The sequence below is a fragment of the Pelobates fuscus genome, chromosome 3, assembly GCF_036172605.1.
Source record: "Pelobates fuscus isolate aPelFus1 chromosome 3, aPelFus1.pri, whole genome shotgun sequence".
NCBI lineage: Eukaryota > Metazoa > Chordata > Amphibia > Anura > Pelobatidae > Pelobates > Pelobates fuscus.
In genome coordinates this window covers 401,991,816-402,014,074 of record NC_086319.1, presented here as the reverse complement: position 1 = coordinate 402,014,074, position 22,259 = coordinate 401,991,816, and the positions used below count along the sequence as shown (strand labels likewise).

The window sequence follows — 22,259 nt, the reverse complement described above, 5'->3', positions numbered from 1 at the left end:
ATTCCTGATATGTCTGTGAAGTGAGGCTTTCATCATATTCAGAGCCCTTACCATCTGCTTTTTCTCTGGTCCTGGATGAAACATACATAGAGACATGGTCTCTATTTGTCCCAGATTTTGTTTGCTATTCACTTTTTTGTTCTAGATCTGAAATACAAGGGAACATCTGCTCTATCTTGTACCCCATCAATCGTATCTCTTGTTTTTGGTTTTGTAGTTAAAATACACAATGATCCATATAGGTTTTTGTCTTTGTAAGGAATTTGTCCTTTATACTCAATTCAATAGTTGATTGATTCTGGAATTTACAGCACCCTCATTCTGTATCTCATAGTGCTCTGATTCTGGATTTCAAATGGCTTGCGCTAATTAATTATAGTTAATGCAGTTTGGGATTAAAGAGACACTTATTTTGCTCTACATGTTAAATGCATTATGGACCCTTAGCAGCTTGCTTTCTACCTCTTCTAGATTATTATACATCTGGACCTTAAAAGGTCTGGTGATGTCTCTCGTTTTCTGGTTCTCCAAGTCTTTCTGGGCTGTATAGTAAAAGTGGTGTCTTGATTTGTAGTTTTGCAGTGAATTCTGGTGAAGTAATCCAGATTTGATACAGTAGTTCAGTTTGGAAGCAGTGTCATACTGGCTGCTCCCACCCACATTCTGGGTGATTCTTTCAGAACTGGTAAACTCAGTGGACCTGGAAGAGGCCAAAGTAAGTAAGGAAAGACTCTGCTCTCAAGCTAATCTCGGGAAGTGTCTGAATACGGAGGGAGGAACCAGGGCGTAGAGAGAGGAGGCCAGAGACACCACAAGTCTTCCTCTCAGATTCACGGATGCTGGTGGCAGTAGCAGAGAATTCTTGCAGACAGCGGAACTTCAAAAAGCCATCGAGAAGGAGATCTAACTTGATGTAGATGCTGTGGTCATTAAAATGCACCTAAGAAAGGGACAAAGTCACTTTAAAAAAACTGTGTACAATTATTCACAAGGTTCGGCAACCTTCGATGCTGCAGATGTTGTTGACTACATCTCCCAAGAAGCTTTGCCAGCATGATGGCTGTAAGAGCAATATGGGCTATGTATTCAATGCCACCTGGAGTGCCTAAGGTTGGCTAAACCTGACTTACTCTTGAATGAAACCAGATTTCCTAGTTGGTAGACAAAGTGGGAACTTGCGAGGACCTTTGTAGTTCTTTGGCACCATAATCTCTGTAGCGAGGTGTATTGATAATTGATTGGATTGTTACTTTTAAAAGGTCATTCCAAGCACACCGTCTCATTCCTGCTATAACGGAGCTGAAGCCACGGCTGTTCACTTTAGTGGACCTATCTGTAAGGTGAGAGCAGCCGCTATCTATGTATCCCATAATTCTCTTCTCCAAATGTTTTTTAGATATGCTCAGTAGTCAGTACCTTCACTGAAAAAAAAATGGGTAAGCTATTATTGGCTAACAAGCATCAGCCCTTCCTAGTCTGGCCCAAGATTATTGCAGGAAGCGGAAAACTTGTGGGATTTGCAACAACGCAGGAACTTCTGATGTAGAATACGTTTTTTTTTTGTTTTTTTTTATAAATCATTTTTGTTTTTTTAGGGGTGGCATGTTTAAATGCTATATATCTGTATGTTATATCTGCCATGACAGGTCTTACAGTGCCCCCTGCAGGTAGGTGGCAGCCTGGTTTGTCCCTATGGACAGAGTGCGAGGAGGCCCAACTTACCTGACAGTACAGATAATATAATCCTCTGTGGTCCACAATAAACTCTCCCCGTTTATTATCATAATGGACCGGGCTGCTGGCATTCAAGGGCACTTCAACCCAGTTGCGGACTGTACCATTTGTGTCTGCAATAAGGGTAAATTATTATGTGTTTCATGTAAAGAGAGGAAGGTGACAGGCCAGTTTGTGTGCATGACTTACCTGCATTCGTCTGTAGCACGCCCTTGGATAATCTCACTGCAAACACAAAATTGGAAATATACAATGAGGTTTGGTATTTCATCACCTGCTGTGTTAGTGAGGACATGGCTTTAGTATAATAGAATACCACTAGCTCCATCTATTAAAGAATGGACCCACTTTACTGCATAGGCTTATATGGAGTAATAGGAGGAGTTATAGGGAGAGGTTATATGGAGTAATAGGAGGAGTTATAGGGACGGTTATATGGAGTAATAGGAGGAGTTATAGGGAGAGGTTATATGGAGTAATAGGAGGAGTTATAGGGACGGTTATATGGAGTAATAGGAGGAGTTATAGGGAGGGTTATATGGAGTAATAGGAGGAGTTATAGGGAGAGTTATATGGAGTAATAGGAGGAGTTATAGGGAGGGTTATATGGAGTAATAGGAGGAGTTATAGGGAGAGTTATATGGAGTAATAGGAGGAGTTATAGGGAGGGTTATATGGAGTAATAGGAGGAGTTATAGAGAGGGTTATATGGAGTAATAGGAGGAGTTATAGGGAGAGTTATACAGAGTAATAGGAGGAGTTATAGGGAGGGTTATATGGAGTAATAGGAGGAGTTATAGGGAGGGTTATATGGAGTAATAGGAGGAGTTATAGAGAGGGTTATATGGAGTAATAGGAGGAGTTATAGGGAGAGTTATACAGAGTAATAGGAGGAGTTATAGGGAGGGTTATATGGAGTAATAGGAGGAGTTATAGAGAGGGTTATATGGAGTAATAGGAGGAGTTATAGGGAGGTTATATGGAGTAATAGGGAGAGTCATAGGGATGGTTATACGGAGTAATAGGAGGAGTTATAGGGAGGGTTATATGGAGTAATAGGAGGAGTTATAGGGAGGGTTATATGGAGTAATAGGAGGAGTTATAGGGAGGTTATATGGAGTAATAGGAGGAGTGATAGAGAGGGTTATATGGAGTAATAGGGGGAGTTATAGGGAGGTTATATGGAGTAATAGGGAGAGTCATAGGGATGGTTATACGGAGTAATAGGAGGAGTTATAGGGAGGGTTATATGGAGTAATAGGAGGAGTTATAGGGAGAGTTATACAGAGTAATAGGAGGAGTTATAGGGAGGGTTATATGGAGTAATAGGAGGAGTTATAGAGAGGGTTATATGGAGTAATAGGAGGAGTTATAGGGAGGTTATATGGAGTAATAGGAGGAATTATAGGGAGAGTTATACAGAGTAATAGGAGGAGTTATAGGGAGGGTTATATGGAGTAATAGGGGGAGTCATAGGGAGGGTTATATGGAGTAATAGGAGGAGTTATAGGGAGAGTTATACAGAGTAATAGGAGGAGTTATAGGGAGGGTTCTATGGAGTAATAGGGGGAGTCATAGGGAGGGTTATATGGAGTAATAGGAGGAGTTATAGGGAGAGTTACACAGAGTAATAGGAGGAGTTATAGGGAGGGTTATATGGAGTAATAGGAGGAGTTATAGGGAGAGTTACACAGAGTAATAGGAGGAGTTATAGGGAGGGTTCTATGGAGTAATAGGGGAGTCATAGGGAGGGTTATATGGAATAATAGGAGGAGTTATAGAGAGGGTTATATGGAGGAATAGGGGGAGTTATAGGGAGGTTATACGGAGTAATAGGAGGAGTTATAGGGAGAGTTATATGGAGTAATAGGAGGAGTTATAGGGAGGTTATACGAAAATAGGGGGAGTCATAGGGAGGTTATACGGAGTAATAGGTGGAGTTATAGGGAGAGTTATATGGAGTAATAGGAGGAGTTATAGGGAGGGTTAAATGGAGTAATAGGGGGAGTTATAGGGAGGTTATACGGAGTAATAGGAGGAGTTATAGGGAGAGTTATATGGAGTAATAGGAGGAGTTATAGGGAGGTTATATGAAAATAGGGGGAGTCATAGGGAGGTTATACGGAGTAATAGGTGCAGTTATAGGGAGAGTTATATGGAGTAATAGGAGGAGTTATAGGGAGGGTTAAATGGAGTAATAGGGGGAGTTATAGGGAGGTTATACAGAGTAATAGCAGAAGTTATAGGAGTTATATGGAGTAATAGCAGGAGTTATAGGGAGGGTTATATGGATTAATAGGAGGAGTTATAGGGAGGTTATATGGAGTAATAGGGGGAGTCATAGGGAGATTATACGAGTAATAGGAGGAGTTATAGGGAGGTTTATATGGAGTAATAGGAGGAGTTATAGGGAGGTTATATAGAGTAATAGGAGGAGTTATAGGGAGAGTTATATGGAGTAATAGGAGGAGTTATAGGGAGGTTATATGGAGTAATAGGGAGTGTCATAGGGAGGTTATACGGAGTAATAGGAGGAGTTATAGGGAGAGTTATACTGAGTAATAAGAGAGCTATAGGGAGGGTTATATGGAGAATTAGGAGAAGTTATGGGCAGCGTTATATGGAGTTATAGGAGGAGTCATAGGGAGGATTATATGGAGTTATAGGAGGAGTTATAGAGAGGATTATATGGAGTAATAGGGGGGGTTATATGGAGTAATACGAGGAGTTATAGAGAGGGTTATATGGAATAATAGGAGGGGTTATATGGAGTAATAGGAGGAGTTATAGGGAGGTTATATGGAGTAATAGGAGGAGTTATAGGGAGGGTTATATGGAGTTATAGGAGGAGTTATAGGGAGGGTTATATGGAGTTATAGGAGGAGTTATTGGGAGATTATACAGAGTAATAGTATGGAGTAATATGAGTTGGTGTTATAAGGAGGGCTGTGTGGGGTAATAGGAGGTGTTATAAGCCCCCAGGAGGTGTTATAAGGGGCTGTGTGGGATTAGAGGAGGTGTTATAAGGGGGCTGTGTGGGATTAGAGGAGGTGTTATTAGGGGGCTGTGTGGGATTAGAGGAGGTGTTATAAGGGGGCTGTTTGGGATTAGAGGAGGTGTTATAAGGGGGCTGTGTGGGATTAGAGGAGGTGTTATAAGGGGGCTGTGTGGGATTAGAGGAGGTGTTATAAGGGGGCTGTTTGGGATTAGAGGAGGTGTTATAAGGGGGCTGTGTGGGATTAGAGGAGGTGTTATAAGGGGGCTGTGTGGTATTAGAGGAGGTGTTATAAGGGGGCTGTGTGGGATTAGAGGAGGTGTTATAAGGAGGCTGTGTGGGATTAGAGGAGGTGTTATAAGGGGGCTGTGTGGTATTAGAGGAGGTGTTATAAGGGGGCTGTGTGGGATTAGAGGAGGTGTTATAAGGAGGCTGTGTGGGATTAGAGGAGGTGTTATAAGGAGGCTGTGTGGGATTAGAGGAGGTGTTATAAGGGGGCTGTGTGGGATTAGAGGAGGTGTTATAAGGGGGCTGTGTGGTATTAGAGGAGGTGTTATAAGGGGGCTGTGTGGGATTAGAGGAGGTGTTATAAGGAGGCTGTGTGGGATTAGAGGAGGTGTTATAAGGAGGCTGTGTGGGATTAGAGGAGGTGTTATAAGGGGGCTGTGTGGGATTAGAGGAGGTTTGTAATTTATGATACAGAATCCTGGTTTGTATGAGAAACAAGTTACCATTTTTTACCTTCATAATGAGCTGCTGAAACTAACGTGGGTTTGCGGTTTCCTTTGTTTTTTTTATTTCTCACTGAAAAAAAAGACAACGTGCTGTAAGAAGCCTTTAAGCCACTTAAAGTCCTAATACACAATTACACAATATGTGTGTTATTATAGCTGAACTGTCCCGGGAATGCCAAGAATAATGCAATATTGCAAGTTTCTCTGAAATGTCAATGTTTTATGCTGTCTGAAAACGGGACAGGGTCTGTGCACCATAACCACTGCATTAAGATGTATTGTTTCTTCAGGGATCTGCCACACTGCTTCCCAGCCTGGTCTCGTGTTCATAGGAGATGATGTCAACACCCTTCAATGTACACGAAAGTAAAGCCGTGTAGGGAATCATCACATGTTTACTGGGAGGCTTAAAGGGACACACTTCAATGTTTTATGTGTGAAGAGTGTGTGCTCTTTTTTTTAATTTTACAAAAAGAGCAGATTTCAATATAAATGGACACTTTTCTAAATAAACCTTGTTATACCCCCTTGACTGTCAATCACACAACCAGTCCTGTTACTTCCTGGTTTGTTTAGCTCAGTGGAACTAAACTCAAGAGGCAGCAATTGCCCAGAGCACCTGACTTGCAAAGACTTCTCATTGAGCTGTATTGGGAAGTCTGTGATTGGACAGCCACAGAAAGTCTGGGCAGGGTTAGAAGGGGAGGGCTTTCAAAGCCTGCATACAGGAGATCTGCGGCTTTTGCAAGCTGTTTTTAGGTATAACTCCAATTAATATAATGCATAATTAAATGAATAAATGTTTTTAATGGGGCATATCTTCTAAACTGTGATTGTTTTATTACAATATATTTATTATATTTTGGCAGTGGAGTGTCCTTTTAAGAGACCGTGCATAGCACCTCAATGTAACATAATATTTTTTGATATGTGAATGTGATGGATCTCCAGGGGACCGGGCAGGTTAAATCCCTTAGTTCCTCGATGTGATCAGTACGATTTATAGTACCAATAGCAAACTCAAATGACCGCGTTTAACCATAAATATGAGACAAATCAGCACTATACTCTTAATGTGGATCTGTCTCCCATTCACACTTATTACATTCATTTCAATTTGCCATTTAATTTGCCATTTATTACTATAATAGATCAAATCGGTGCTGGAAGCAGTATTGAAATGCTGCGAGGTATGTATTCATACCATTGTAGAGCCTCAGCCAGGACTGAAAAGGTGCAGAGAATACTGACATTTACACGAGACTATTGTCCTTTTAAAGTTACCTGAGCGTTTGTGACGATCTTTTTCCTCCCTCAGTTTCTCATATAGAAATTGCTGTTTCTCCCAAACATTTTGATAAAAGTTCTGAAAATAAAATAAGATTTTTTTTTTCCATTATTGCAGATGTAGGGTTTATTTGAAGGCCAAGGTCTCTAAGCCCAATCAGTAGCTGTAATTAGATTCTTGGTCTTACGTTCCATCGACATTTTTACAAGTAGCATTTGCAGAACTTACATCACGTTACTGACCGATACTCATAGGCAGCACATTTGACCATTTCCTATGAATTAATTTTATTGCACCTATTTTAGAAAACAACAATGCTATTTCTGCTTCTGTGCTAATATTTTACAACCTGATTAAAACTTTGTGATTTAATTGGTACCCTGGCGCCCTTATGGTCACAGGGCAAACCGTTTTACAATGGTCTGAGCTTCTACCTGCGCCGCGCCGGGCACCGAGGATCCTGTTCAGCAGAATCATAACAGCTGGCTTCTGCTGATCCAGCAGCTGAATGATGGGCTCTGAGCGTCAGCTGACCACACTCTGAATATTTTTTGCAGTGTGGCAGGGTGCATTATCCTGCTGAAAGAGGCTACAACCATCAGGGAACACCATCGCCATAACTGTACGTGTACGTGGTCTGCAACAATCTGTAGGCAGGTGTTATGTGTCAACGTAACAGCCACATGAGTGCCAGGACCCAAGGTTTCCCAGCAGAACATTGGCCAGAGCTTAACACTGCCTCCACCGTCCTGCCTTGTTCCCATAGTGCATCCTGCTACCATCTCCTCCCCAGGTAAACGACACACACTCACCTGGCCATCCAACTGATCTAAAACAAACTGTGATTCATCAGACCTGGCAACCATCCTACATTGCTCCATGGTCCAAATCTGCTGCAATTTAATTGCAAGCCACAATTTTTATTGACCTCCTTAGCGATTAAAATAAGGTGAAAAGTAGCCAAGCTGCCAATCCTTCGGACGGACAGAGCCAGTGACATCTTTGTATCTCTGGCCAGCCCACTATTTCCCTCCTCCTACCCGATGATGGAGTTGGAAGGTATGTATAGCTATCTGCTATGCTATGGCCTGCGTCTTCCAAATATCTCAGGCAGCCCAGGGAGGATAACTGTGGATATCTGTACTATGAATATGACACTGAGCACTTCGAGTAGCTGCAAATCACATAAATAAATAAAAATCTTTAAAATGTCAAGTGGCTAGACCTTATTATTGTAGTGTATGGGCCTGGAGCATCCGTTAAAATGGTCCCTATGTTAACAGGACCTGTGCATATAAATTGCTATAATAATAATAATTACTTACTGCGGGCAGACCGTCCTGAAGGATGAATTATGTTTATATATCATTAGATAATTACACATGTTGTTCCCGTAACATTTCATTATTGGCTCATTTGTTAAATTCCCCTTTTAATGTAAGGCGCTATATAAATACCAATAATAATAATGTGAGATCACATTCACGCACCCTCCTGTGTCCTAGAGAATTTAGGACAGGAAACAATTAGTAATTAGATAGATATATGGCAGCCTGTTGGCACGGTTGGTTGGTATTTTGTTCTTTGCAAATGTACCTATTGTAAAATATTTCTTCCAGTCGATCTCTTGGACAGAGATACCCAAAAAGCAGAGGGTCCCTTCAGGGAAAAGTAGAAAGGGAAAACCCTCTCTCCCCAAGCACAGGTGAAGCAAACTGTGATTTGATTCACCGCCCAGGATGCTTAATAATAAGTGGCCCGAACGATTGATGTCACAATTTGTTAACTTACCTGCGACCCTGTCTTTGGTTCATAAATGGAAGGATCCTGAAAACAAGCGACAATATGGTTAAAAACACAATATTCATCAGCATTCAATTCATCCTAAGTACACGGCACTTCACCATACATTATCACATCTACTAGATATGTTATTCTATCTACTAGATATGTGTTATTGGATGGTGGATAACATTTGTGAGTCTGGACCTGCTAGGCCTCACTAGACAGGACCTAATAGATGAGAAAGGCCTCACATTCTTCCTTACTGCAACCTGCTTGTATATCTTATCACAATACCTTCACAATCACGTAAACTGAATTTTACTTTCAGCAACTTTTTTTAATGTGTGCGTGTTTGTGTCTGTGTGTGTGTATCTATATTATCTGTGTGGGTGTATATCTGCTGTTTGTTTCGTATGGGTGTGTCTGTGTCTGTGTTCCATTGATCGGCAGCTGGAATGGCAGAGAATAGATAATCTTTGCCACTCCTGCAGTGCTGCCGTTGAGCAATACGTTAATAAATAAAATAAATCGATCATGTTATATTAAAATACATAACTGTGGAATGTGTGTTTTGGCATCACATATTTATGAACGGCGCTCTGTCTATTCTTCGTCAGATGCGACCTGAGCATGTTACAGGGTTACTCCAAACACCATGACCACTTTATTGATTTTAAGTGGTCATGGTGGATGGAGTCTACAGGGGATACTTGAAAAATTAGAACATCGTGCAAAAGTTAATTTATTTCAGTAATGCAACGTAAAAGGGGAAACTAATATATGAGATAGACGCATTACATGCAAAGCAAGATAGTTCAAGCCGTGATTTGTCATAAGTGCGATGATTATGGCTTACAGCTCATGAAAACCCCAAATCCACAATCTCAGTAAATAAGAATATTGTGAAAAGGTGCAATATTCTAGGCTCACAGTGTCCCACTCTAATCAGCTAAGTAAGCCATAACACCTGCAAAGGGTTTCTGAGCCTTTCAATGGTCTCTCAGTCTGGTTCAGTAGGAATCACAATCATGGGGAAGGCTGCTGACCTGACAGTTGTGCAGAAAACCATCATTGACACCCTCCATAGGGAGGGAAAGCCTCAAAAGGTAATTGCGAAGGAAGTTAGATGTTCCCAAAGTGCTGTATCAAATCACATTAATAGAAAGTTATGTGGAAGGGAAAAGTGTGGAAGAAAAAGGTGCACAAGCAGCAGGGATGACCACAGCCTGGAGAGGATTGTCAGGAAAAGGCCATTCAACAGTGTTGGGGACTTTCACAAGGAGTGGACTGGGGCTGAAGTGAGTGTATCAAGAGCCACTACACATAGACGGATCCTGGACATGGGCTTCAGATGTCGTATTCCTCTTGTCAAACAACGTCAGAAGTGTCTTTCCTGGGCTAAAGAAAAACAGACCTGGTCTGTTGCTCAGTGGTCCAAAATCCTCTTTTCTGATGAGAGCAACTTTTGCATCTCATTTGGAAACCAAGGACCCAGAGTCTGGAGGAAGAATGGAGGAAGAATGGAGAGGCACACACTGCAAGATGCTTGAAGTCCAGTGTGAAGTTTCCACAGTCTGTGTTGACTTGGGGAGCCAAGTCATCTGCTGGTGTTGGTCCACTGTGCTTCATTAAGTCCAGGGTCAATGCAGCCGTCTACCGGGAGATTTTGGATCACATAATGTTTCCTTCCGCAGACGAGCTTTATGGGGATGCGGACTTCATTTTCCAGCAGGACTTGGCACCTGCCCACACTGCCAAAAGCACCAAAGCCTGGTTCAATGACAGTGGGGTTACTGTGCTTGATTGGCCAGCAAACTCACCTGACCTGAACCCCATAGAGAATCTATGGGGCATTGCCAAGAGAAAGATGAGAGACATGAGACTGAACAATGCAGAAGAGCTGAAGGCCTCTATTAAAGCATCCTGGTCTTCCATAACACCTCAGCATTGCCACAGGCTGATAGCTTCCATGCCAAGCCGCATTGAGGCAGTAGTTGCTGCAAAAAGGGCCCAAACTAAGTACTGAGTCCATATGCATGCTTATACTTTTCAGAGGTCTGATATTGTGCTAGGTACACTCCTTGTTTTATTGATTTCATGTAATATTTTAATTTACTGAGATTGTGGATTTGGGGTTTTCATGAGCTGTAAGCCATAATCATCGCACTTATGACAAATCACGGCTTGAACTATCTTGCTTTGCATGTAATGCGTCTATCTCATATATTAGTTTCCCCTTTTACGTTGCATTACTGAAATAAATTAACTTTTGCACGATATTCTAATTTTTTGAGTATCACCTGTATATGTGCAGTGTTTTTGTTTGAAATGCTCTGTATGCTGCACATACAGAGTAATCAGCATTTGTGTGCTGGGGGCTAGTTACGTCCCCAGCACACGTGACTTTGGCAGCTGGGAATCTGCTTATCCCTTACAGACGGAGTGACTTCTCTCCGTCTCCCTCCCTCCCTGAGATAAACCCTCCCCACCTCTCTACCCCTTATTTGCTTGTTCTTTGGTTGTTGTTTTTTGGTTTTTTTTTTAAAGCCCCTACATTCTTCTCCCATGTAACTATATAGAGGGATTGGAATTTCCCATTTGATGGCTACCCCCCTAGCCTTACGCCAACATAATGCTAAAACAGCCAACAGAATGTTAAAAAGGATAATCTCAGCCCAGTACAACTACAGATCTTCTATATTTCCTACATGGCGACAAATCACCTACATATTAAGCAGAGTAGGGGAACGGTCACTTTCTGGATTTTTTATATTATGTTTTACTTGTTCATATATTTAGCAACTAAGTATTTGAGAGGTGTGAAAAATATCATTAAAACGTAGAATGAATTGTGCACCTCTTTACCCTGCAACTGGGCGGCTACTATAAGCTCTGTCCTTTGTACGTGACAGTCCCTGTAGAGACAGCACACAGAGCAGAAGACAAGTCAAACAACCTTGCTCGTTGCCTCCTCATTTGCAATGTGTGATTGTGATGTCATTTGCTAAATCTTTTTCAGTGGTGTAAATGCCCTAGAAGAGGCAGTTCCCTGTTAACCTCTGCTACACTGGCACATCACCTGAAGCTAACTGCAGCTTAACCCTATTGGTGTTGCAATGTCAAAAGAAAACCAATATAAATATATAAAATACATTAAAAGTTCACCATTAGCACCACAACTACTTCAAGCACCCGATAGGAGCTTCTTCTGATGTAAGTCCTCCAGTGCAGGGCTAACTCGCTGGCTGAGACCATCAACTGATTACTCTCAGCCAATGAGTTACGCTATGCACCGCCAGGCTAGGCTTCAGGTTAAAGAGGATTCCAGCGGATCCCAATTAAGAAGTTAAACCATTACCAAGCGGGATGATAATGTCAATGGTAATCCATGACATTGAGATACTACAGATGGAGTCCTGGAGAACTGGTCAGCCAACAGTATCTCTCCAGAAAATAGAAGTTATATCATTACATATCTCAAACAATCCTTTTGATGCGAGTACAACACTGCAATCATTATTAAGACTATCTAGTGGCGCTAAGCTAGCGATCGCTCCCTGACTTAATGGAAATCAAATGGTGGCACAGGTTGTCCATGGGAAGTAGTCTGAAATAGGCATTGCACAGTATGTAAGATGCAAATATAAAAATGTAAAGTTCATCAATCCAATCTCCCTAGCCATGCTGATTTCAGTGGATTCCGATTTTCGCCTCCTGTCTCCAATTTTGGGGACATCAGGTAACTGTCTCCAAAAGCTAAGTGTGAGCGTATCATTACACACTCTCGCTCTATTATTATCATACTTCACTCCTCAAAATAATCTTACTTTGCAACCCTCTGTAGCTAGCTATCCTTTATAGCTCACAATCCAAAACACCTTTCTATATCCTGAGCCATGCCAAACAGCTTCAAAGCCAAGACTTGTCTCCTGTCTTTACCTCTTACCAACTGCCAACTCTAGATCTTTGACTTTGCTGCTCCTGTTCTCTGGAATTCTTCATCTCGTTCTTGATAAACACCCGTGTGCCTGTAATCCTGTTTATGTTGTGCAAGCACTGCAGAATCTTCTGGTGTTCTATAAACTATAAATATCATACAACTGATTGCTAATGGAGAACAGTCCTTATCTACTGTGCCCTACACAATGAAACTCTGCAATTTGTTTATTAAGGCTATCAAAGCTGGAATTACAATTACAATTTGGAGCAGTCCGGTTTGGCTAAAATATGACCCGTGCAAAGATACATATTCCTTAAAAAAGTAAAATAAATCAAGAAAATTATCAAACCCAACCTGACTGCCAATGGCTAAATTTTAACATTAGGTCATGCTTTCAAAGATTTCTCATCCCCGATTTGTTTGTGTAGGTTGAGGGGGACACAGAACTATGTAAATTTCACCTACAGGTTGCACAAACAGTTACCACTTATCTGATTGATAGGACTGTTAGACCCCCTCCAATGAATTGTTAATTAATTATAAATGAACTTTTCACGCACTGAATGGGGCTTCTCTAGGCTATTTACAGACCAGTAGGCCCCCACATTCATTTAATAAGCTCTCGCCTCTCAGTATGGGATTGAACAGATGGATGTGCAATTTGTTAGCCTTCATGTGCCTCCCATGGTTTAACGGAATTCATGGTTATCAATATGGGGGCACTGGGGGCACTGGGGGCCCTCTATGTATTATGACTCCTAACTAACTCATGAGCTGGGGCTGTTCAGATTCATTAGAAGGAGCTACGATTCCAGGATAATCCCAATAAATGATAATAGCATTTGGGAATTATCTCCACAATGCTGAGAATTGTATTTACTAGTAAAATGCAGGTTTCAGCAAATAACCCCAATTTATTCTGCAATCAGTTAGTTGTATGCTTTGTTTAATAAAATGCACAGCACTGCAGAATCTGTTGGTGACACCATAATAAATGGGGGTTCGAGTTTCTGTTGGCAGCAGACAGTCCTGCGTGAGCACGCATGCCCCATCCATTGCCCTATCTGTGTCTGTAGATCATGCCAAGCGTGCAAATTATCTGGGAGGGTGGTAGGGGCAGACATTGTTAAAGCATTCTCAAGAACTGTTTGACTTTACACGTGGCTATGCAAAACAAACACTCAACAAGAACAACAAGCATTATTTCACGTGAAGAGGAAATGGCACAGACAAGTATAATAAGTGAACTGGGAAATGAGCAGATTAAAGCAAAAACATATTCCTTGTCATGGCACCCGGGGTGCTTCACTCACTCACCGACGCCACGTGTTCCTCAGCATCCCGGTGGTGGGAGACACGCTGCTCCTACCTCCCGGCCGCCTGTAGTCCATGCCAATATGCAGTGCCAGGCGCACCATCCCCACTGCAGTTTCCCTAAACGCTGCGTCCACACTATGTGTGTCGTGGCATGTAAAAGTGTCCCCACAGACCTCACCTGTCCGCCAGTGTGTTTCCCTTCCAGTGGACGGAGCAGGTGACATGTGTACCATGACCCACACGCTGCCCCAGGATTCTTTTAAAACTCTTAGAATCCCGTGCACCCTAGAATTAGTTACCTGGAAGCAGTGTGGAGGTCAGTGGGTATACAAACGGACATAGCGTCCCACACACATAGGAGATTTGTCTCACCTGACCACTGGTTACCCTGTCTCCTTATATAGGTCCTTAGACCCCTCCTCATGGGAGGGCCCTTATTCCCTTTCCCCTATTAAAGCTCAGCTGTTTTGTTCATCCCTAGGAGTAACTAGCCATCTCCTAAGGCATATTGCCTACCTGTGTTTATGGAAAACCCCATGCTGTGTATCCTTGGATTAACCCTTGCAATGCCGATTCCCCTTTAACCCCTTAAGGACCAAACTTCTGGAAAAAAAGGGAATCATGACATGTCACACGTCATGTGTCCTTAAGGGGTTAAAGGACTTTTGCATATTTGATCTTGCATTGGATTAACCATTGCAATGCTGATTCTCCTTTGGACTGCCTTACCTAGTGAAGTAACTCTGGTAAAGGACTCTATTTTCTTTAAAGACCTTTATTTGCACATTGAAATAATTATCTTTATTTTCTGCATATGAAACCTGCAATTACGTTATAAATAAAAGACCTGTTCATTTGGTGACTGTGCTCGCCTCCATCTCTGCATCCTGAGCAGGGGAGGGCTGGCAGCCTTAGGCCTGGGGGGCAAAACCAGTCAAGTGGCCCATTGCGCCACCAAATCAGTTCACCATCCATGCCCACCTTTTTCTGGTTTTATAACGGATATTGATGTTATGCTAATCAGTAGCTCTTTGCCATACCCGCTCCTTCACGGCTCTGACTTTCAATGTTGTCAGAGCACAGGCTGAGAATCTCTGAGCCTGTGCTCTGACTCACTAACTGAGCGCCGGAACCACGAGGGAGAGGATATGATCTGACTGCACCTACTGCTGGTGCGCACCAGTGGACCACCAGCGAATCGTTTAAATTAAATATGCTGGTGTACCCAACTTGTGAGCTGTGTTGGCCGCCGGGCGCCTCTGTTGTCATGGCACCCTGCATGACCGCACAGCTTGCCCACCCTAACGGCTGGCCCTGCTGACACACACTGATGTTACTACTTAGACATCCCTCAATATTAATACAGAGATGAGAGTAAACACCTATAAACTGTGGAAACAGAGCTGATCCCCCCAAATTTATAAAGGTTTGCTTAGAGGATTTATTCAAGATTAAATCATGCCTCCTCCTCTCTCCCCCATGCACTGCTCTGTAGGCTGGGAGGAAGTGAAGAGTAATCACAGTCTCCCAGAACAACGCCATCTGTGGCTGCATGGGGAACAGCTGTTTAATGTAATGCTTGCAGGACGGCCAGCTGCCGCAGAACCTCTTTGTTTCCGTCTCTGCAAAGGGCTCTAGGCACTGCTTGTTGTGAGTGTGAGCCACTGTAAATTAGGGGCAGAGGGCACTTGCACTGCGGTCAAGACGGGTCTGGGCAGGAGTAGAGTGCAGTGCAATCAGTGCACTCCCCTCCTGTGGGTCACCAGTAGACTGGTGCACCTGCCCAGGATCAGAGCCGGTGCAAGGATTTTTGCCGCCCTAGACAAAATATTAATTTGCCGCCCCCCCCCCATGTGACATCACAATGCCCTACCCATATGATCTGCCATATGAACTAACGCCAGTGCTGCACACAGTGTGTGTTTACATTAAAAAGCCTGCAGGGACCAGCTATAGACACCAGAACCACTTCATTAAGCTATAGTGTCCCTTTAATGTGAGGTAAATTATAGATTAGTGTCACTAATAATATACTAGATTGCCTACTTACAATTAGATGAGGATGATGATGGGCTGCAGTTTGGCTCCACTGGTCTGGTGTAGAACAGGACCTCTGGAGGCTGTTTGCAACTGTGGTCACAAAATTCAACGTTCTGGGAGAATTGGAAGCAGCTCCATTTTTTGGGGGCCTCTTACACAGCTCAAGGTCTGGGCCCCAGTGCCTGACGGTGAGTATGCCCATAAGGCCCACTCATAAGTCCACTTATATGTTCCACCCACCCATGAGCTCGCTCACAGGGAGTGGAGTGTGTAGGGGATGTGTTATGTGTTATCTCATATGTGTGCTTATGGTATGTAGTGTATAGGGATACCAGTTTGTGCAGGTGATGCAGTGTGTTTGTGTGTAGTGGAAGCAGTGTGTATTTGTGTATAAGGGATGTATTATGTGTTTCTGGTTGTGTGTGAAGGATGCATTGTGTGAATCTGTGTTTGTATGCATAAGGGATGCAAGGTGTGTGTCTGTATGTGTGTGCATTGAGTGTAAGAGATGCATTGTGTTTCTGTGTGTATGTAAGAAAAGCAGTGTGTGTGTGTTTGCATGTGTGTGTAAGGGTTTGCATTGTATGTTTCTGTGTATGTGTGCAAATGATGCATTGTCTTTGTGTGTAAGGGTTGCATTGTGTGTGTGTGTAATGGATGCATTGTGTGTTTCTCTGTGTGTAAGGGAAGCATGTTCTGTTTCTGTGTATGTATAGGGATGCATTGTGTGTTTCTGTGTATGTATAGGGGTGCATTGTGTGTTTCTGTGTATGCATAGGGATGCATTGTGTGTGTGTGTGTGTGTGCGCGTAGTGTTAAAGAGCTCCCTGTCTTGCCCCCTGTCCTATAGAGCTGTCCCTTCTGTCCCTTAGATCTCTCCCCTGCCCCTTAGTGGTCTCTCCTCTCCCCCACCCTCCCCAGGCGGTCTCTTCTCACACTCACCCACCCTCCCTGTGCTCTTCTCATCCCCCCTCCACCCTCCCTCTGTGTGTTCTCACCCCCCCCTGTGTTCTTCTTACCCCCCTCCTCCCTGTGTTCTTCTTACCCCCTTCTTCTTATTACTACCCCCTTCTTCTTAACCCTCCTACTTCTTCTTACCCCCTCTTCTTCTTCTTACCCCCTCCTTCTTCTTACCCCCTCCTTCTTCTTACCCCCTCCTTCTTCTTACCCCCTCCTTCTTCTTACCCCTTCCTTCTTCTTCTTACCCCATTCTTTTTCTTACCCCCTTCTTCTTACCCCCTTCTTCTTACCCCCTTCTTCTTACCCCCTTCTTCTTACCCCCTTCTTCTTCTTACTCCCCCCTCTTCTTCTTACTCCCCCATCTTCTTCTTACCCCCCCTCTTCTTCTTACCCCTTCTTCTAATTACTCCCCACTCTTGTTCTTACTCCCCCCTTCTTCTTCTTACCCCCCTCTTTTTCTTATCTCCCCTCCTTCTTACTCCCCCTCCCCTCTTCTTACTCCCTCTCTTCCCTCTTCTTACTCCCTCTTCCCTCTTCTTACTCCCCCCTCCCCTCTCTTCTTACTCCCCCCTCCCCTCTTCTTACTCCCCCCTTCTTCTTACTCTCCCCCCTCCCCTCTTCTTACTCTCCCCCTCCCCTCTTTTTACTCTCCCCCCTCCCCTCTTCTTACTCTCCCCCCCTCTTCTTACTCTCCCCCTCCTCTTCTTACTCTCCCCCCTCCCCTCTTCTTACTCTCCCCCCCTCCCCTCTTCTTACTCTCCCCCCCTCCCCTCTTCTTACTCTCCCCCCTCCCCTCTTCTTACTCTCCCCCTCCCCTCTTCTTACTCTCCCCCCTCCCCTCTTCTTACTCTCCCCCCTCCCCTCTTCTTACTCTCCCCCCTCCCCTCTTCTTACTCTCCCCCCTCCCCTCTTCTTACACCCCCCCTCTTCTTACTCTCCCCCCTCCCCTCTTCTTACTCTCCCCCCCTCCCCTCTTCTTACACCCCCCCTCTTCTTACTCTCCCCCCTCCCCTCTTCTTACTCTCCCCCCTCCCCTCTTCTTACTCTCCCCCTCCCCTCTTCTTACTCTCCCCCCTCCCCTCTTTTTACTTTCCCCCCTCCCCTCTTTTTACTCTCCCCCCTCCCCTCTTTTTACTCTCCCCCCTCCCCTCTTTTTACTCTCCCCCCCCTCTTCTTACTCTCCCCCCCTCCCCTCATTTTTCTCTCCCCCCCTCTTTTTACTCTCTCCCCCCCTCTTTTTACTCTCTCCCCCCTCCCCTCTTCTTACTCTTCCCCCCCTTCTTCTTACCCCCTCCCCTGTAGGTGGCCGAGCTGCACTCCGGTCCGCGGTTCCGGCCGGAGTGATAGGAAGGTGCTCAGTGTGCACCTTCCTGTCAGTCCGGCCGGGTACAGGAAAGAGAAACTCCTGTTCCGCGCGGAACAGGAGTTTCTGTTTCCTGTACCCGGCCGGACTGACAGGAAGTGCACACTCAGTGTGCACCTTCCCATCACTCCGGCCGGGACCGCGGACCGGAGTGCAGCTCGGCCGCCTACAGGGGAGGGGAGAAGCTGCTGCAGCCGTCTGAGCGCTCTGTAAAGAGCGCTCGGCGGCTGCAGCATTTAAAGGGCCGGCCCGCCGCGGCCGGTCCTAAAATAATTTCGTGCGGCCTGGGGGGCAATTGCCTCCCTGCCCCCCGGCCCAGCCCACCCCTGATCCTGAGCTCATTCACCCAAACCCGTGACATTCCTACTTAGAATTTTCGAAAGAATAAGCCAATTGATCCAAGGATTGGTTGAGGGATACTTGGTTCCAACTACCTTGTGTGAAGATGAGTCTAATGCCACTCGCTGGCACCTGCATCTAGAACCATTCAAGGCTGGATCATCATATAGAACCCCTAAAATTATAGGCCAATAGCCCAGTTGGTGAAGGGAAAGGAATAAGGCATACAATCGTATAGTCCTGAACCAATCTTGCTTACTTACAGGCCTCGTTAGCAAGAGTGTGCAGAGCTAGAACTTCTGGAGTAGGCCACAGCAGCCTTCTTACCTGGTGTAGTAAGGCGTGCGCCTGGCACAACTTCTGTCCCCAGATTGTAGTCGTCAGTATCAGGTTTACCGATGCCAAGCAGAAAGCTGTACCCCCCAGCACCAGTGCCACAAGAAGCAGGAGAAGCAGGGTGCCTCTCCTAGCTCCCTTCTTCCGCCAACGAGACATTGATGATCTTTTATTTTTCTCACCTCATTTATCTGCAAGAGTTTTCAAGAAGGGGTAGAGAATTAAAAAAAAAAAAAAAAATGTAAAAAAAAAAGTACACCTGTGCGAAATCCCCAATAGTGACTTGATTGATCAATAAATTCTTAGATTGGTTAATCGGTCAGCTTGAGATCGAAATTCAATGCCAAATAGAAATGGGATTCAAGGAAAAGGCTGTACATTTCAAGTAAATGCCACAAATACAGAGCAATATAACATTGTCGCGTTCTTCGGCTTTTAATCGGCTGATACTTCTAGCAGTTGTTAAAAATGGTCGTTCAAAAGTGTTATATGAAGATTTTACAATATCCAAAAGCAGGTCTTCTAAATATATCCAGACTGTTTTCCCACGTTGGATTTACTTAGCTTTTCTTTTCTTTTTTTTTGTTAACCAAAACGCAAGTAATTCTTATACTTAAATGTATCTAATAAATATCCTTGCTGGCGTCTTCAAATGAACTAAATAAAATAAGCAGAGTCTTAAAAAACGGCAGAAATCATACAATCCTGTGGAACGATGGCTCATCCATGTCTCAGCATCCCGTGTGAAAGAGATTCAAAAATATAAACAAACAATATCTAAAAAGAAACAACAAATTTCTGTTACACGCCTTCTTCAGTTTCCCAGTTTTGTCGTACAGAAATAGTTACATGTTTTTTTTTTTGACAGAACACTGACCATGCTTTTGAAACCCGTGGGTCTTTTCCAGGAAATTTTAAAAAAAAGAAAATAGATAAAAAATGACATAAGTATAAAAAAAGCAATGCAAAGCAAATAAATTATGAGCAAAAAAAAATATTAAAAACTTGGGCGTTTGTTATTCTTTTTGTAAGATTTTTCTGACAGCTATTTGGAAGTTGAGTACAGTGGCAGCATATCTTCCCTGCAGATAGTTACAGGAGACAGATGTTGGGGTAGTGGTTTAAAGAGGCGAGGAGATAGCAACCCTAAGATCGGAGGAAGAGAAGGAGGAAGAGAGAACAGGAGGAGAGCTTGTATTCAGCTGGTCGGAAATGTGTGTTTTTCTAGTTTCTGGGCCAGTTCCAGAGAGAAGTAAAAAAAAAAGAAAAAAAAAAAAAAGAATGACAGGAAATAGAGAGAAAAAAGGGAGGGGGAAGAGAATGGGAGACGAGGGAGGGAGGGACAGAGAAAAAGTGAGTGATAGAGGAGAGAAAAGATGGAGACAGAGGAAAGAAAGGCTGGGAGAGAGTAAGGAAGATAATGAAAGAATGGAAATCTAAGAGCACATGTGCCAGTAACAAGCAGACAGAGAAGAAACTGTTACAGAAAAACAAAGACAGACACAGAGATAAAGATACTATTACAGACAGATAGATAAAGAGATTTATAAGATACAGTTGCAGATGGATAGAGATAAATATAGAGTTAGCTAGAGAGATACAGATAAATAGATTATTATTATTATTATTATTATAATACAGAAAGAGGTGGAAGGATGGAAGGATAGACGGATGGACGGATCGGATGAAAATAGCGACAGTCTTACCAGCAAGGTGCACGTTGCATTGAGTGTGCGTCCTTAGCACCTGTCCTGTGCACAGAGTGTTCTGAGAGGTCCATAACATGACACAAACATCATGAATCTGGCATATGTTCTGTTACCTCTCCTATATATATACATTCATTGATGACATGTCCAACCTTCATAGCGTGCATCCCAGCCATTTCCTGTGATTGGGCAGCCTTGGTTGGGGTGAGATGATATCACACACTCCCCGTTGGTTCTAGTGTAATAGGAACCCATGGGAACTTGGTTCCCTTATTGGATTAGCAGAGGGAACTGAGTTGCAACACTTCCTACTGTGAAAGTATGAGCAGTGATTCCAGCAGAGGACCTCTCATACCATGAAATTGGCATTTTAAAGTTTCCTCTCATTAGGACAATAGCTGTGAATTGAGCACTACACAATATTAAATACACAATTCTGTGAAATTGGTGTAACTGTGGTGGAATTTCAGTGAATGTAAATTTAGTAGGCCGAGATTTCCACGTGGCATATGTGTATGTTGTGTCAGTTAGTTAGTTAGCTACACATAGCTAGGATACTGTCATCAATGTATGGAGCATGTGCAGGAATGCAGGAACTGAAATTGCACTTATTTCTCCTTTGTCTTGGATGAGCCATGTGGTCTGACCAGTAGTGATGTCGCGAACACGAAATTTTTGGTTCGCGAACGGCGAACGGGAACTTCCGCAAACGTTCGCGAACCGGGCGAACCGCCATTGACTTCAATGGGCAGGCGAATTTTAAAACCCACAGGGACTCTTTCTGGCAACAAAAGTGATGGAAAAGTTGTTTCAAGGGGACTAACACCTGGACTGTGGCATGCCGGAGGGGGATCCATGGCAAAACTACCATGGAAAATTACACAGTTGATGCAGAGTCTGGTTTTAATCCATAAAGGGCATAAATCACCTAACATTCCTAAATCACAATGGATATGGATTGACACCTGACATATGACATATTGACACCTTGACATATGGATTGACACCTGTCCTCAGAGCCCCTGATACACACTGACACAGAGCAGAATAGGGACTGTTCACCCTACATAGGGTCACTTGGCAGGTATGGATTGACACCTGTCCTCAGAGACCATGATACACACTGACACAGAGCAGAATAGAGACTGTTCCCCCTACAAAGGGTCACTTGGCAGATATTGATTGATACCTGTCCTCAGAGTCCATGATACACACTGACACAGAGCAGAATAGGGACTGTTCCTCCTACATAGGGTCACTTGGCAGATATGGATTGACACCTGTCCTCAGAGACCATGATACACACTGACACAGAGCATAATAGAGACTGTTCCCCCTACATAGGGTCACTTGGCAGATATTGATTGACACCTGTCCTCAGAGACCATGATACACACTGACACAGAGCAGAATAGAGACTGTTCCCCCTACATAGGGTCACTTGGCAGGTATTGATTGACACCTGTCCTCAGAGCCCCTGATACACACTGACACAGAGCAGAATAGAGACTGTTCCCCCTACATAGGGTCACTTGGCAGATATGGATTGACACCTGTCCTCAGAGACCATGATACACACTGACACAGAGCAGAATAGAGACTGTTCCCCCTACATAGGGTCACTTGGCAGATATGGATTGACACCTGTCCTCAGAGACCATGATACACACTGACACAGAGCAGAATAGAGACTGTTCCCCCTACATAGGGTCACTTGGC

General features: G+C 43.7%; 1 protein-coding gene across 1 annotated transcript; it reads right to left on the bottom strand.

The window, feature by feature from the left end:
* Positions 1-86: 86 nt before the first annotated feature.
* Positions 87-20,241, bottom strand: TNFSF12 (TNF superfamily member 12). The gene is made up of 7 exons (XM_063449704.1): positions 18,823-20,241; positions 8,543-8,578; positions 6,748-6,829; positions 5,471-5,533; positions 1,924-1,959; positions 1,723-1,847; positions 87-940 (listed from the first exon to the last, which is right to left on the bottom strand). Exons 1-7 carry the CDS (start codon positions 18,988-18,990, stop codon positions 692-694), a joined length of 759 nt encoding a protein of 252 aa, XP_063305774.1. The 5' UTR covers positions 18,991-20,241; the 3' UTR covers positions 87-691.
* Positions 20,242-22,259: the final 2,018 nt, after the last annotated feature.